Source organism: Agelaius phoeniceus, chromosome 30 (assembly GCF_051311805.1).
Source record: "Agelaius phoeniceus isolate bAgePho1 chromosome 30, bAgePho1.hap1, whole genome shotgun sequence".
Classification (NCBI taxonomy): Eukaryota; Metazoa; Chordata; class Aves; order Passeriformes; family Icteridae; genus Agelaius; species Agelaius phoeniceus.
In genome coordinates, this window is record NC_135294.1 from 2204313 (window position 1) to 2218639 (window position 14327).

Here is a 14327-nt window from a genome sequence, read left to right on the forward strand (position 1 = left end):
TGTTCCAAGCAGAAAAGGGCAAACAGGGGATGGGCTCAGGACACACACACAGGGCTGGGAAGGGCTGGAAGTGAAGCCCAGCCTTGCTGGTGAGGAATGCTTCTCTCCCCTCAGCCAAGTTCATTTGTTAGATGGATTTCATACAAATCAAGATCTAAAAGCTTTTTTTTCTTGAATGACCACCCTTTACATCAGAGAATTGTTCATGAACTCTAGCACTAAATCTCATTCTAAGGAACTCCACCTCTGCTCATGCCCAAAGCCTCTTCAGAAGATAGAAACAGGTTCCCCACTTCTTGAAAGGGAAGAGGAGGAAGTGATTCCTTTATTCATTGCAGACAATCTCTTTTGAGTCTATTTTTGCAATCTAGAATAAAACATATGCAGATTTCAACAGCAATTTCTAGGGAATGGTCACACACCCTTGGAGCAACTGTAGCTGGAAGGACACGTTTGACTCTGGTTCAACTGCTAAAGACAAACCCACATTTATTAGGGAGAAGAATTTTTTAATTCTCTTCATTACCTGCCATAACTGTACCAGACCAATGCTCTCAGCCAGTCTGCCACACAGTTCAGGTCTTCAAGCATTTTAGACATCAAGACAAGGAAAAGGAGTTCTAAGTTACCCAGAAAATGAATAAGCAAATAAGTGAGGAAATACAAGTGGGAAAGAGAAGAAAACTGCACTTGAGAGACAACACAAGGCTCTAAGAAGCACCTTCACTTCAGAAAATCAGAGATGCCTGAAGCATCTTTCAACCTTAGCTCAAGAGTTTCTGCTGCTTCCAAGTGTTTTTGGTCACTCCTGTCCTTCCCACACACAGAATTTGTGCTTCTCCTTCTCTGGGTGGGAGCCCAGGATGTTTCTTGAGCTGTGGCTTCACAGAGGCTTCTCCTCCTCCACCTCCTGCCAGGACCTGCAGCGAGGGGAGCAGAGGCCTCATTCTCCTTCCCTGGGGCTGGGAAGGGGGGCAGGCTGTGCTCCCTGGGGTGAATATTCTCAGAGCCTGCCAGGATGGATGTGCTGCTGCTTCTCCTGCCCTTGGGAGCAGCGGGGAGGGGAGGCTCCCTGGCAATCTCACCGGGAAGCTGAATCCAGGCCAGGCCCCTGCTGGCTGTGTCCTTGCTCAGCCTCATGCTGCGCCTCACCCTGAGCTCGGCGCTGGCCCTGCTCCTCCTCCTGCCGGCCTGCAGGGGCCCCTCCTTGGCCTGGGGCGCTGAGAAAACTTCATCCACATTGTAAGAGCAAACTGCAAGATCAGCCCCAGTAATTTCCAAGTTCTCAACAGGAGGGAAGTAGAAGGCACTGCTGCTTCTTCTTCTCCTCCTTGCTGGATCACGTCTGCCAGAGTCCTTGGGAGGACACCTGCCTCTCTGGGCACCCTCCTGTTGTTCCAGAATTTCCAGCCCACCTAAGAGATTTCCTTGTAGTTCTTCCTTTTCTATCAAGGAACTGCTTTCTTCTGCTTCTTTTTCACATGGAGTCTCTTTGCCTTGCTGGAAATAATCAGATGTATCAAAATCACCTTCTGCATCTGGCACAGCGTTTGAAAACTGGGGAGAGAAAATCAAAAAAATAGATTTTTTTAAAATATAGGCAAAAGGTAATCCATAAAAACTGGTTTCAAACAGCTGAACTGGCTACTGTTCTCCTTACCATGTGACTCTCCAAACCCCAACCCCTGACAGGGAATCCTGCAGGCTGGGTCTGTTTCAGTGGGAGGCCAAGCTTAGGTTGCTTGGGAAGCAGAGAATGCTGGAATGGCCAGGGATGGAAGAGACCTAAAGATCATCCCATTCCAGCCCTGCCACGGGCCCAGGCTGCTGGGAGGCTCAGCTGAGCTCTGAGTGCCCAACCCCTCCTTCCAGGGATGGAGATCCATGGCCTGCAGGCTGCCTGTCCCAGTTTCATCACTCCCAGGGCTCCCCCCTCTGAGCCCCCTGAGCCCAGCAGTTACCTCAGGAGCAGAGTCCAGGCTCCCTGGCACCTCAGAGTCTCCAGGCCCAGAGCTGGGGGCTGCTGCCTCCTCCAGGAGCCCAGGGCTGGGGCACAGAGCAGCTGCCCAGAGCCCCTGCCCACGCATCCTTCCAGCCAGGGGCTCCTGGGCAGTGTCCCTGCACCTGGGATCAGCCACACCTGCACCCTCTGCACAAGAGAAACACGGGTTCAGTGACTGAATGCACAACATCTTCGTGTGTTACAAGAAAACTTCAAGGTATCTTTACTTATTATACTTATTTACCTCTATAAAAATAACCTTCTAAACAACATCCCACATAAACAGTGGAGAACAAAGCCAACAGAAAACCAGCCTTGCTGGTGAGGAATGCTTCTCTCCCCTCAGCCAAGTTCATTTGTTAGATGAATTTCATACAAATAAAGATCTAAAAGCTTTTTTTCCTTGAATGACCACCCTTTACATCAGAGAATTGTTCATGAACTCTAACACTAAATCTCATTCTAAAGAACTCCACCTCTGCTCATGCCCAAAGCCTCTTCAGAAGATAGAAACAGGTTCCTCACTTCTTGAAAGGGAAGAGGAGGAAGTGATTCCTTTATTCATTGCAGACAATCTCTTTTGAGTCTGTTTTTGCAATCTAAGAAAGCTCTGCACATTCCTTCACTCTTCATGCCCAGCTCACCAGCTTAAACACTATGAAAACAGCAGTGCCCAAAGTAAAGAGGTGGAATTTTGGTCAGATTTACCCTGGAGTCCAACAAGAACTGAATTTATCAGCTGGACATTATTAATTTATTAGATCCTCCATACTCTGCTATTACAGAAGCAATTAAAAGGAAAAATATTTTTTGTATAACTGTTGAGGAACAGAAAGAGCAAAGCAAAACAAAACTAAAACCCAAATTACCTGTAAGAAGTGCATCTGCCTTTGGTGAGTCTGGAGAGGACATAGAAGAGAAAACCTCTGGGATTTCAGGGATAGGGCTAAGAAGGGGTTTCTTAGAAGCCATTTCTCTTTCCCCATACAAAGATTTCTTGACTTTTTTCTTTCTTCTTTTCCCATAGCTTGGGCGGGTTTTTCTCTGAAAAGATTGAGGAGAATAAAGCACAGTGAAATTTTAATCATCCTCTACATTATTTTTCAGTAAGTGACCCCATTACTGGATTTTGATGGGTGACAACTGTTTCCCCTAAAAGGAAGATTCCACTTCCTCTGCCAGCTACCAAATAATCTGGAGACTCATAAGCAACAAATAATTCCTTTTCTAACATGTCTCTGCAAGAACTTGCTAAGGGAAGAAGCACAAAGTCATTTGTTGGCCCTCAAGTCTGAAAAGTGACACACAAACACCTATCCCCAATGTGATGGTTTGACAGGAAATGTGTTTTTTGGGATGCTGTGTTTTGGGCCAATGGATATTCAGGCTTTAATATTGGCATCTAACCTGGCCATTGGGACATTGGACACGCCTCTGAGAACACAGGGTTAAAAGCAGAGCTCTCCCCTGGGAGGGTCCTTCGGGAAAGAGTTCGGGTCTCTGCCCCGGCCCAGCTGCTGGCTGGGCAGGGGGAGAGGAAAAGCCATGTGGCTGGGAGAGGTAGGGCTGAGCCCGGGGGTGGAAGGGTGGAAGAGAGAGAGAGAGACACCGGGAGGCATCGGGCAGCGCCCTGAGAGACACAGAGAGAGAGAGAAAGAGAGAGAGAGAGAGAGAGAGAGAGAGAAAGAGAGAGAGAGACAGACAGACACCGGGAGCCATTGGGCAGCGCCCCTGAGAGACACAGAGAGAGAGAGAGAGAGAGAGAGAGGGCGAGAGCCGTGCCTGGGACTGTAACCTTGAACCTTGATAAACATGGGCCTGTGCCGGCAGCACGGCTGGGACAGAGAAGAAGGGGGGGTTCAGCCATCTGCTTGTAGGAGCTTTTAACCCCTTTTTGGAGAATGAGAACTTTACAGATCATTGACCTCTCCTAGAAGAGAGAGTGGAAGATGAGGAAGGAAATGTGCAAGTGTGAGAGAGGTCTGGGCGAGCGAGAGATAGTGGAAGAATAGAGAAGAATCCTAGTGGGAAGAGATGATGGAGTGGCTTTTGCTGGACTCTTTTTGTACAGCCATGGACAGACCCAAGTTCCTCGTGACACAGAGACTGCATTCTAGGGGGAGGCAATGGCCACAGAACCAAGAGGGTTCAGTGTTGGTGCCCCTTGGCCCCAGGGGGTGAAAAAATATGGGGGGGACAGGTGTCCCAAAGGTGAGACTGTGGGGACAGGTGTCCCAAAGGAGAGACTGTGGGGACAGGTGTCCCAAAGGAGAGACTGTGGGGACAGGTGTCCCAAAGGAGAGACTGTGGGGACAGGTGTCCCAAAGGAGAGACTGTGCCTTTTTTGGATCGGGACAGAACATCCTTAAAAAGACAACCCCAGAAGCAGCTCTGGTCCGTGTTCAGTGGTGAGAGCACTGGACATGAAAGGAAGAGGTCACAATGGCAGATGTACTCCGGGCAGTGCCATGAGTGATGCAGAAACACACAAAGCTTCAGCTGTGTTTCCAGGGCAAGCCCATGGTACAAGAAGGGCTCCTCTCCTCTTGATCAACTGAGGATTGATTGTCTAAAAGGTGCTGCTGGACCGAGAGTTGGTGATTTGGGGAATAGATGTATTGTGTTGGAAATTTGGTGGGGGGAGGAGGAAATGTATTTGTAAGGTTTTCATTTTCCCTGTGTGTGCTCCTTTTTATTTGTAGTTGTCGTGTAGTTAATAAAGTTTTGTTTTTCTTCCCTAAGTAGGAGCCTGCTTTGCTTATTCCTGGTCACACCTCACAGCAGCTGCCAGGGAGAGAGTATCCTCATGGGGGCAACTGGCATTGTGCCAGTGTCAAGCCATGACACCCAAGAAGATCCTTTTGGCCCTACAAGAATTCAAGCCCTCAAGTCAGCAAGGAAAAGAGATGGGGCAGGGAATGCAGGAAAACAAGATGGAGATGAAGAAGAAAATATTGGCAGCAACAGGAAGATCAAAATAATCCTGTAGGACACAAGGAGAGAGAAATAAATCAAAATAAAAGCAGAATTCAGCAACGGCAGTGGCTGGCACTCACCTGAGTCTTCTTGGGAGCAGCTGTGGTTGGGTTCCTCTGTCTCTGAACCTTGCTCCTTCCTGGGTTTTTAGTGTCTTTGTCCTTCTCAGGGTTTGTGGCTCCTGAGCTGCTCCCATCAGGCTCCTGTGCCATGGCCCTGCACTGCTGAGGAACAGCATTTGGGGTCTGGGGGGCACCTGCTGCTCAGGGAACCCCCGAGGCCAACAGGCACAAGAACCAAATGGAATTCATCTCTTCTCACCTCATTAGAGGCTGGCAAAACTGGGAATTGAATTAAATATTACAGCCTCATTTCCCACAGTACAATCCAGTCCTGTTTGTATTATAATGGAAATACAGGAATTTTTATCTTCAGTTATTTAGGAGAATGGGTTATTTTCTGTATATTCCTGTATTTGTTGCCTTCCCCTCCCACCAGAGCTGTCCAACACTGCAGTCTGACACCACTTCTTGTACAATCCATTCTGTGCCTTGAAATTCCAGCAACCAAAACATTTTGTAAGATTATTTGGAAAAGCTCCTAGAAAATTCAATAGAAATTGTCAATTTAAGTATCAGGCTGTATTTTTAATAACTGAAAAATCACTTCCACTGAAAAATCTCATTTCCTCAAGGCACTAACAGGAGGTATTTCCATATACCTGGATATAGATAATCCTCATAGCTGAGGCTGGAAAAACTTTTTTAAGCATCAAGAGGGATAAAAGAACAATTCTGCCTGAAGAAGTTCAAACAAACAAAATAAATTTTATCACCAAGGAAACTCACCTTCCTCTTAGTAGAGGAACGAGTTGTTACCACATCAGGTTTGTCAGTCTCTGCTACTATAAATGAAAAAACAAAAGGATTTTTAGTCAGGTTCAATGCAAGTTAATCACAGTTTGAGGAAATTATCTACATTATTTCTGATACTGTGCACTTCAGCCATTTTAGTCTGGAGTAGAAACTTAAACTTGAGAAGTATCAAACATGGCAAGATAAAAATTTCTACTTGCTCTACAAAATAGAGGAAGACTCAGCTTGGGAGGATTTGGTAACAATAATTAGAACATCCAAAGCTTTCATAGATGAATATGCACAACCCACTTTCAATTCTTTTGTTGTTGGGTTGCTGTTTAAAAGTCTTCAAAATTACAGTATCAGAATCAAGATTCTAAAAAAAAATAATTCCTTTAAGCAGTAAAATTTTCACAGAATATATCCCAAGTTTAAATAAGATCCAGTTAACCTTAAGCTCAGGTAAACACTGCAAGGAGCTTCAGAAGAAAACCTTCCATTTAAATGTTAGCATTCAAGTTTTAGCACAGTTGAAATATATCCTGTGTATTAAAAAATACAAACAGAAAAAGAAACCAAAACCCTCAACTTTCAGTTTTCAGGTATAAAAAGATTCATTATCTACTGATAAACACACAAGTTGGGGTTACCTTCTGCAATTTCAACAGGTGAAGGGGCTTCTGCAGGGGCTTCTGAACATTCCAGGAATTCTGGGAGAGGCTCAACACCTTCCTTCAAACAGAAAATGACATTTCTTAGCAATAAATTACAGCAAATATTTGATGGACCTCGCCCATCAGTGTTTGTAGACAAAGTGGTTTTATTTTGTTTCCTTAAAGAAAACATCTTTGCTCTGTGTGGCAAAAAGAAACACAGCAGCAAAATACAAGAAAAAGTGAAGGGGAAAACATTTCAAGGTTCAGAAACCTCCTAAAACAGCTCTCCAGGCCAAAGTGCTGCTCAGAATTCCTAAAAACTCAATTCTCAGTGTGAGTCTAACTCCAACTTAACTCTGCTTTTACATTTCAGCGATTTCCTCACAAAACCCAGCGGGAATGAACCAAGGATTGACCCCTGCCAGGGAACAGAGAGCAACCAGCTCACCTCATCCCAGCCAAGATCCAGCAGGGGCAGAGGCTCCATGGAGAGGCCTGGCCTTGCCCAGGGGCTCTGGCCCTGGGCACACCCTGGGGAGGCCCCTCTGCGCAAGGGGGTGTTGGCTGGAAGGCTCTGGTCAAAGATCTCGGGGCTCAGAACTTCCCCAAAAGTCACTTTTTTCTTCTTTGGTGTTTTGGAGCTCTGACTGTCAGCTCTCTCTGTTGGAATGAAATAAACACTGAGTGAAGGGGAGCTGGCACAGAGCAGAGGCTTTGCAAGAGATTTAAAGATTCTCCTAAAAATCACCACCCAAACCACCACCTTCACCTGTGAGGCCAGCCAGGATTGCCACTCTGGATTTATTAAACAATCAAGGAAGAAACACACTAAAAACGAGTACCTGTCACCCAAGTTTCACATGAAAAGTGTAAGGGTCCCTCAAAAATCAGGGATTCTGCTGAGGTGCTCAAAGCTTTCTGGAGTTTTGGGGTGTTGCAGTGGTTTCCTGTCTCACCTATCCCATCCCCCTCAGGTGTGCCAACCTTTCCCCTCCCCCTTTGCCCTCCTGCCTAAGTGCTGTCCATCAATCTTAACATTCCAGCAGGGTCATGGTGTGGTTGGCAGGAGTTCAAAAGATGCCCCCAGGTCTGGGCTCATTGGTCTGTCCAAGTGTCTGCATCCTGGGACCCTTCCCCTGCTCACACCTGGCTGGCCCTCACCTGTCCCTCCCCTCCCCTGTCCCCAGGGTTTAAAAGGACACAGACCATGCAGTCAGGGTGTCTGTCTGGAGCTGTTACCACCTTCAGAGGTGTATCATGCTACAATAAACTCTGGATTTAAACTCTACAGCAGAACCTGCTCCTTTTCTCTTCACCATCGCTTCTACCTTTTCCACCACAGGTAAACTGAGTTCCTACTTTGCCTGGATTTGTTCTGGGTGCCCAGCTGCAGCACCCAGCTGGCCAAAGGCATCTCTGGGGTGAAACACCACAGCTGCAGCCTTTGGCCCAGCTGCAATGCCAGACAAAGCCAGGCAGGGCACACCTGAAACATTTGGGGACCAAGATTTAATATTGGGGTTGGATTTTTTTTTTTGATAGACATTCCTTTCCTTGGCAATCCTGTTTTCCATGTCATCAGCAGGATGCCACAAGGAGGTCATTCAGTGGTGATTAATACCAATAACCAGACTTAGCAAAGAGGCAAAAACCTGATCATCCCAATATTTTACTTATTAAAAAAAAAAAGAAAACCAAGCAATTATTTTTCTTAGAAAGGGGAATCTGACCTGTTTGCAATGTTTCAGAGGCTTTTACACAATTGGAGACTGCAGCAGATTCATCTCCTCCTCCATCACTGGCACTGTTGAAGTATTCCTGTCAAATTTAAGAGATACAGTTCAACAAAGATTAATTAAAATATTGTCCTCTAAGCAGCATTTAATAATCAGTCCTTTTGTTTAACCAAACCTCCTTGTTTGCTGCATGAATAAAACTCAAAAACATTCATTTCATGCAATCATGGAATGGTTCAGGTGGGAAGGGAGCTTAAGATGATCCAGTGCCACCCCTGCCATGGGCAGGGACACCTCCCACTACCCCAGGGCTCTCCCAGCCCTGTCCAGGGACACTTCCAGGGACCCAAGGGCAGCCAGAGCTGCTCTGGGAATTGCATCCCCCAGCCCACCCTCCCAGGGAACAATTCCTTCCCAAGCTCCCACCTAACCCTGCCCTCTGAAGCCATTCCTGGCACCCCAGACCTCTGTCAAGGCTCTGCTTTTCCTGACACCCCTTCAGGTGCTGAAGGTGCAATTGGGTCACCCCTGATCCTCTCCCAACGTGGGAGCTCCAAGCAAAGCTCCAAGATGACCAAGAAGCATTAAATAAATAATTTCCAAATCATTTCCAAACCATAGCAATCAAAGCACCTGGAAGCTCCTGCTTTGGGCAAGCACTGAGTGAACCCTGGGGCTGCCCAGGAGCTCCTTGGCTGGGGTTTTCTTCAGGATGGATCTCAGCAGGGAGCTGCTCTGGCACAGGGCAGTGCTGGGAGTGCTCAGTGCCAGGCTCTCATCTTCCACAGCCCCAGCCTTCCTCGTGCTGAGGGCTGGCACAGCATCTCCAGTGCCACTGGGCCCACACCCGGCCACTGCAGAGCAGGCACACAGCTGGGACACTGCAGTGTTGGAGGAAAAATGACAGAACTTCAGTCCTCAAAGCATCAGTAGGAAAGCACACACATCTCCAGATCCTGAGCAGAAACACCCCACAAACATCCAGTCTGGAAATGGTGGCTCTTTTTGTGCCACATGTACTTTTGCTGTTTTCAGAAATGGATAAAACAAACTAAAAAGGAGCACTACATGAATGAAAAGTTCCATCAGGTTTCTACTGCCTTCTAAATTGTGGACAAGGTGACAAATGTCAGCTGAAACATTTCCTGACCAATATTTTTATTTCCTAATGAGAGTTTAACAAAGATTCTAACAGTGCTGAATCCTCTTACCATGGTCTCTTTCCAGGCTCTCTGCAGTTACAGCAGGGTCCAAGGATTTAACAGGATTTTGCTGCTCACAAACCCATTCCTAAAGAAATAGTCACAGGATTTTTACAACAGCACAAACTATGGAGGGTTTAATCCCACAGACAAGGATTTCAGAGTTTTCCCCATCATCCACTATTTCAGCTGACTTTATTTTCCCCAAGCACCCAGGGAAATGCTTAGAAAATGCTTCAATAATTAAATGCTTAGCAAATGAGGAAATTGTCTATTTTAACATCTAGCTGAGAGGTTTGTCCCCAGTTCAAGGCACCTTTGCAGCAGCAGGCCCAGTGACAGTCCCAGCTCCTTGTGGGGACAAGATGCTGCAGATCCTGAGCTCACTCCTGCTGCTCTTGGTCCCATTTTCTCTTACATTTTCTTTCCAAGCAGCTCCTTTGTTGCCCAGCATGAAGTTTTCACTCCACTTCTCCAGGTCTGGCTCTTTTTTAAAAGGTGCTTTGTTCTGAGCTGCATCAATTAAAAATAAAACACAACCCAAACAAATCACAAAGACAAACTTCAGGTTTTTCAAAGAATTCTCTTTTTTGTGTTTCTCCATCAAGAAGTGCAAAAAGTCAGGAAATGTTCCAGGCAGGGAGAAGAACACATTTCTAGATCTACTTTGAAAACAACATTACCAACCTTCAAAACAAAATAAATGATTCTTTTCATAGAAATGTTATTAAGGTCAGCAATAACAGAAGTAAAATGAAAACCATTCGGTTTCACAGAAAAAAGTGCAAAACCATTAATGCTCAGTGAGAAATCCATCAAAGAGTAAAATCTAGGAACTAAAACTGAGGCCAGAGACCCAAAAATAGGAGCTTTCAGAGAAACCACTAATCAGGGTGCATGAAGATGATTTCAACAAACCTCAAACCAAGCACAGACACCTGGGCCAAGCCTAATAAAGGAAGATGATTTTGTTTTACAAGAAGCATTCCTGGTTCCATGCTTTCAGCCTAAGGGAAGAGCTGAGATTTCAGGTAAATCACAGACCAGGATGTTTAATCAACTTACAGGAACCTCCTTCCTGGGAGGGGAGCCCAGGCTCCCCCTCAGCTTCTTGCAGGGATTCAAAGGAGGCTTGGAAAGTGTTGATCTTGTCCTTCAGCGACCTCACATTTGCAGGTTTAAAAGGACTGATCTGCCAAAACAAAATGAATCCCATCAGGCATTTCACTGCAGCTTTTGTGTTTTGTGATTGCACTTGGACATAAAATACAAAGGATCTGGCATTTAATCTGCAATTATATCTGTACAGGAAAAAAAAAAGAAAAAAGGAACTTTACCAGAAATCTGGTACATTTTATTGCATTTAATCTGTTCCTCTAGTCTAGAATTTTCTTTCTGGTAGCCCAGGATAGTTCAAGTTCTGAACAAATCTGATTAACCAAGTTCTGAACAAATCTGATTAACCAAGTTCTGAACAAATCTGATTAACCAAGTCACTCACGCTTGAAATTGCCTTCACTTGGAACCAGCAACACTTTCATTACCCAAAACCCAAGTGCAGCAAACACAAAGTACCAAAAATTAAAATTTATCAGCATGCTCAACACGGAGCAGGAATTCCAGCCTCTACACAGTGGAAACAAAACCTGCAGCATCCCCTTGTCCTGAAGTCAGGGACCAAGGACAGCAGCAATGAATCCATGGCTGTCCCTTGGCTGGACTCCTCCCAGGATCAGCTCCCCTCGTCCCAGCTCAAGGTGGCTCCTGCAGGGAAGGGAAGGTCCCAGCAGGTGTGGGGAGGGCTCTCACCTGGGTGAAGGCTCCTGTGTGCCTGCTGCTCCTCTGCTGCGCCAGGTACCGGATCAGGGTGTTGTTTTCTGGGGATCCCCTCAAGCCAATGGTTGATCTTCTCCTCAATTTTAGTGAGGTTGGGGAAGTCCCTGAAAAGGGGACACGAGGAGAAGTTAAAAAGAAAAATAAAGCACAAAACCACAGAAATGTTTTGTAATACCTAAAGCTTTCAAATGGTAATTGTTTATCTTTTTTAAGGTTGATTAATGGTACTTATTCTGATCCAAAATGACCTGCTCAGCCCAAGAAGCCTCCCTGAGCACATCAAACAACCACAAACCAAGTCTGCCTCTCAGCTGTTCAATTGTTTGTTAGTGTTTACCAACACTTGCAGAATTTGTCTTGCAATTCCCTTGTGTCCAAAGACACTTCATTGGCTGAAGCCAGATGAACAGGGAGCCTTTCCCTGAGCAGGGCAGACCTGGACAGTTAAATGGACCCTTATCCTGTATCTGGGATGTCCTAGGAAGATGCTGCAGCAAGAACCCCTCAGAGAGTGCTCCTGGGCACATCCCAACTCTGCTCTGCCCTGAACTGGAGCCTTTGGAAGGAGCTTGGACTAAAGGAGCTGGAGAAGCCCCTCTGAGAAGGACACAAGCCATTTGTCACCCCAGCCTCACCCGTGGGTCGTGTTCCCAGACTCTCCTGAGCACTCCCACACTCAGCACTTATGCCAGCAGCAATGCCAATGGGATTTTTCCTCTGCTCAGAGAGTCCAAGTTCAGGCTCTGCCTCCACTTTGTGCCTCTCAGGGGTGGAGAAGTCATTTCCCCAGGGAGCAGCTGGGCTGCTGGACAAATCCTCCCCGGTGTGCAAGGGGGGCTCAGTGAGGAGCAGATCCCCCCCGAGCTGCCAGCCCCCAGCAGCCCCCTGGGGGCCACACAGATTCTGCTCCTCTGGGCCTTTGGGGCACTTCAGGGCACGTTTTGGTGACCGTGTCTGGGTCCCATCAGTGAAATTCTCCTTCTTGGATGGTCTGATGGCCTTGGATTTGGTCACTTTGCAGCTCTTCTGGGCTCTTGACAGAGGGAAAGAGGCCTCTTCCTTCTGTTCATTTTCTTTAACTTTCAGGGGAGTTTTAGATCCTCTGAACATTGTTCGGGATTTATTTGAAGAAACATCCACTCAGCCTTTGCTGCTGTAATTACAGATTCCTATTAAAAAGAAAAAAAAACAAAACTTTATTACTTGCTAAGAGCAAGAGCTCACTACCATGCTCAAGCTTCTCCCAAATCCACATTTTTCCTGGACAAGGTGTTTAATAGTGGGGTGGGAAGGGAAATTGATCCCTAAAAACCTGCAGGGAAAGGACACAAGGGGCAGGGACCAGAAAGAAAAACACAGAGCAATAAAAACTTGCATTATAAACATGCACAGGAGTGGCTCAGGGTGTTATAAACAAAAATCTGCCATTTTTTTGTGAGAACAAGGTTACAAAACCCAGTCAGTTAAATGTCAGTCAGACAGTGTTGCTGCTAAAGTGCTACCTGTTTGTCATGATAATCACAAGTCGTTGAAGTTAATGGTTCTTTTTGGGTCAGTAAAGGCCCTGGCTAGCGCTAAGTTAATGGCTCTTCTTCCCAGACAGCGAGGGGAAAGGACGAGACTTGGGGACCAGCATACCATGGGAAGTGTCAAACTTACCGAAAAGACCCCAAAAACAAGGAGCCAATGCAGAATTAAGAAATTACAGTGATGCCTGGACGTGAGGAACTGAATACTGAGCCTGCAGAGATGCTGAAAACCTTTGCTACCCCTCGCCCTGAGCAAAAATCATCTTAAACCGAGGCCGGGAGCCAGAAAGGGGTAGAGAGGCGAGGTCGGGGTCACGGCCGAAGCTCCGAGGACTGGACCCCCAGCTCTGCCCGTAGGGGACAAAGCTGCGCACATCCCCCTCCTCCGAGTCACCCTGGGAGCTTCCCAATCTCGAGCTGCTCACTCTTAATAAAGGCAGTAAAAGGAGATAAAATCTCCTGCCCTGTTTATTTCAAGGGTAAGGAGCCACAAGGCTGAGATGTCACTGTCAAACTTCGTAATAATATAAAAGTATATAAAACACAATAATCACCATCACACTGTAGCTGCTTTGCTCCAAGCGTTACAATAAATATCAGCAGTTTAATGCTGCTTTTAATCACACTAATTAGCAGAAAGAGAATACAAAAGGAAAGAAATTGGAAGGATACAAATATATTGGAAAGAAATCAGCAGAAGAAACACTAGTAACATATATATTTTTTAACTACCACTAGCTTTTAAGTAGAAATTTTTAAAAGTTAGCTTTTTTTGCAGTTAGTTTCTTAAGTTAATGATGTACAACTCAATAACTCTGAAACTTCACTTCTGCAAACACGCGCACTTTTAGAAACAAAAATACCTAAATTAATCCGCTTTACAACGCCTGGGCAATCTTTTTCTTATTTTTTCTTTTTCTGCTCTCAAGCCCAGCGGAGGCCGATAGCTACAGCCACAGCCACCAGCCGAGGAGGGAGAAACTCCCAACGCGGGGATCCTGGGTCTGTACCGCCGCCTGGGCATTCGCACCCCGCAATCCCGGAGCGCACCCCGGGTACCCCCGGTACTCCCCCGGTACCTCCCGGCCGCCCGGAGCGCCACCCGCTGCGGTCCCCGCCGAGCCGCCCTCACCTGGACCCCACGCCGGGCCCGCCTCACGCTTTCAAACCGCGCCACGCCCCTGCGGATCCCTCCGCGCCCCCGCCCCCGCCCCTTCCCCACCCTCAGCGCCCGCAGCAGCCGCCCCGGTCCCAGCGGCACCGCAGGGAGGGAGGATCATGGGGGCGACCCCTCACCGGCGCTGTGCCCCGGGGGTCCGCGGGGCTGGGCGGGGACGGGGGGACTCTTTGAGGCGGCGGAGAGATCGCGGCCGTTGGACCGCAGCACCGCTTGGGTACGGGAGAAAAAATAAAATGATTAAATGAATTCATTCAACGGCCCGCGCGCACGTGACGGGCGACAACCAATCACAGAGGGAGTATGCAAATATGGACGCTTCTTCTGTTCGCGATTGGCGGCCGTCCCGGCTTTGA

General features: G+C 47.0%; 1 protein-coding gene across 2 annotated transcripts; it reads right to left on the reverse strand.

Annotated features, from left to right (window-relative positions):
* Nucleotides 1-488: 488 nt before the first annotated feature.
* On the reverse strand, nt 489-14225 carry CDCA2 (cell division cycle associated 2). 2 transcript variants are annotated; one of them, XM_077191757.1, is made up of 15 exons: nt 14091-14225; nt 11901-12434; nt 11239-11369; nt 10495-10621; nt 9746-9942; nt 9439-9517; nt 8861-9108; nt 8222-8309; nt 6940-7151; nt 6486-6567; nt 5827-5882; nt 5059-5199; nt 2872-3046; nt 1962-2149; nt 489-1557 (listed from the first exon to the last, which is right to left on the reverse strand). In XM_077191757.1, the coding sequence occupies exons 2-15, from the start codon at nt 12373-12375 to the stop codon at nt 724-726; spliced, it is 3033 nt and encodes a 1010-aa protein (XP_077047872.1). In that variant the 5' UTR covers nt 12376-12434; nt 14091-14225; the 3' UTR covers nt 489-723. The 2 variants fall into 2 exon arrangements, with proteins under 2 accessions (XP_077047872.1, XP_077047871.1); XM_077191756.1 differs by having other exon boundaries at nt 5059-5202.
* Between the last annotated feature and the right edge of the window lie 102 nt (nt 14226-14327).

Coding starts and splice junctions, on each gene's coding strand:
- CDCA2 (XM_077191756.1), bottom strand. CDS start 12,375: ATGTTCAGAGGATCTAAAACTCCCCTGAAAGTTAAAGAAAATGAACAG. Junction 9,109..9,438: donor GAGCCTGGAAAGAGACCATG/GTAAGAGGATTC, acceptor CCAACACTGCAG/TGTCCCAGCTGTGTGCCTGC. Junction 7,152..8,221: donor CTCTGAAACATTGCAAACAG/GTCAGATTCCCC, acceptor TCATTCCAACAG/AGAGAGCTGACAGTCAGAGC.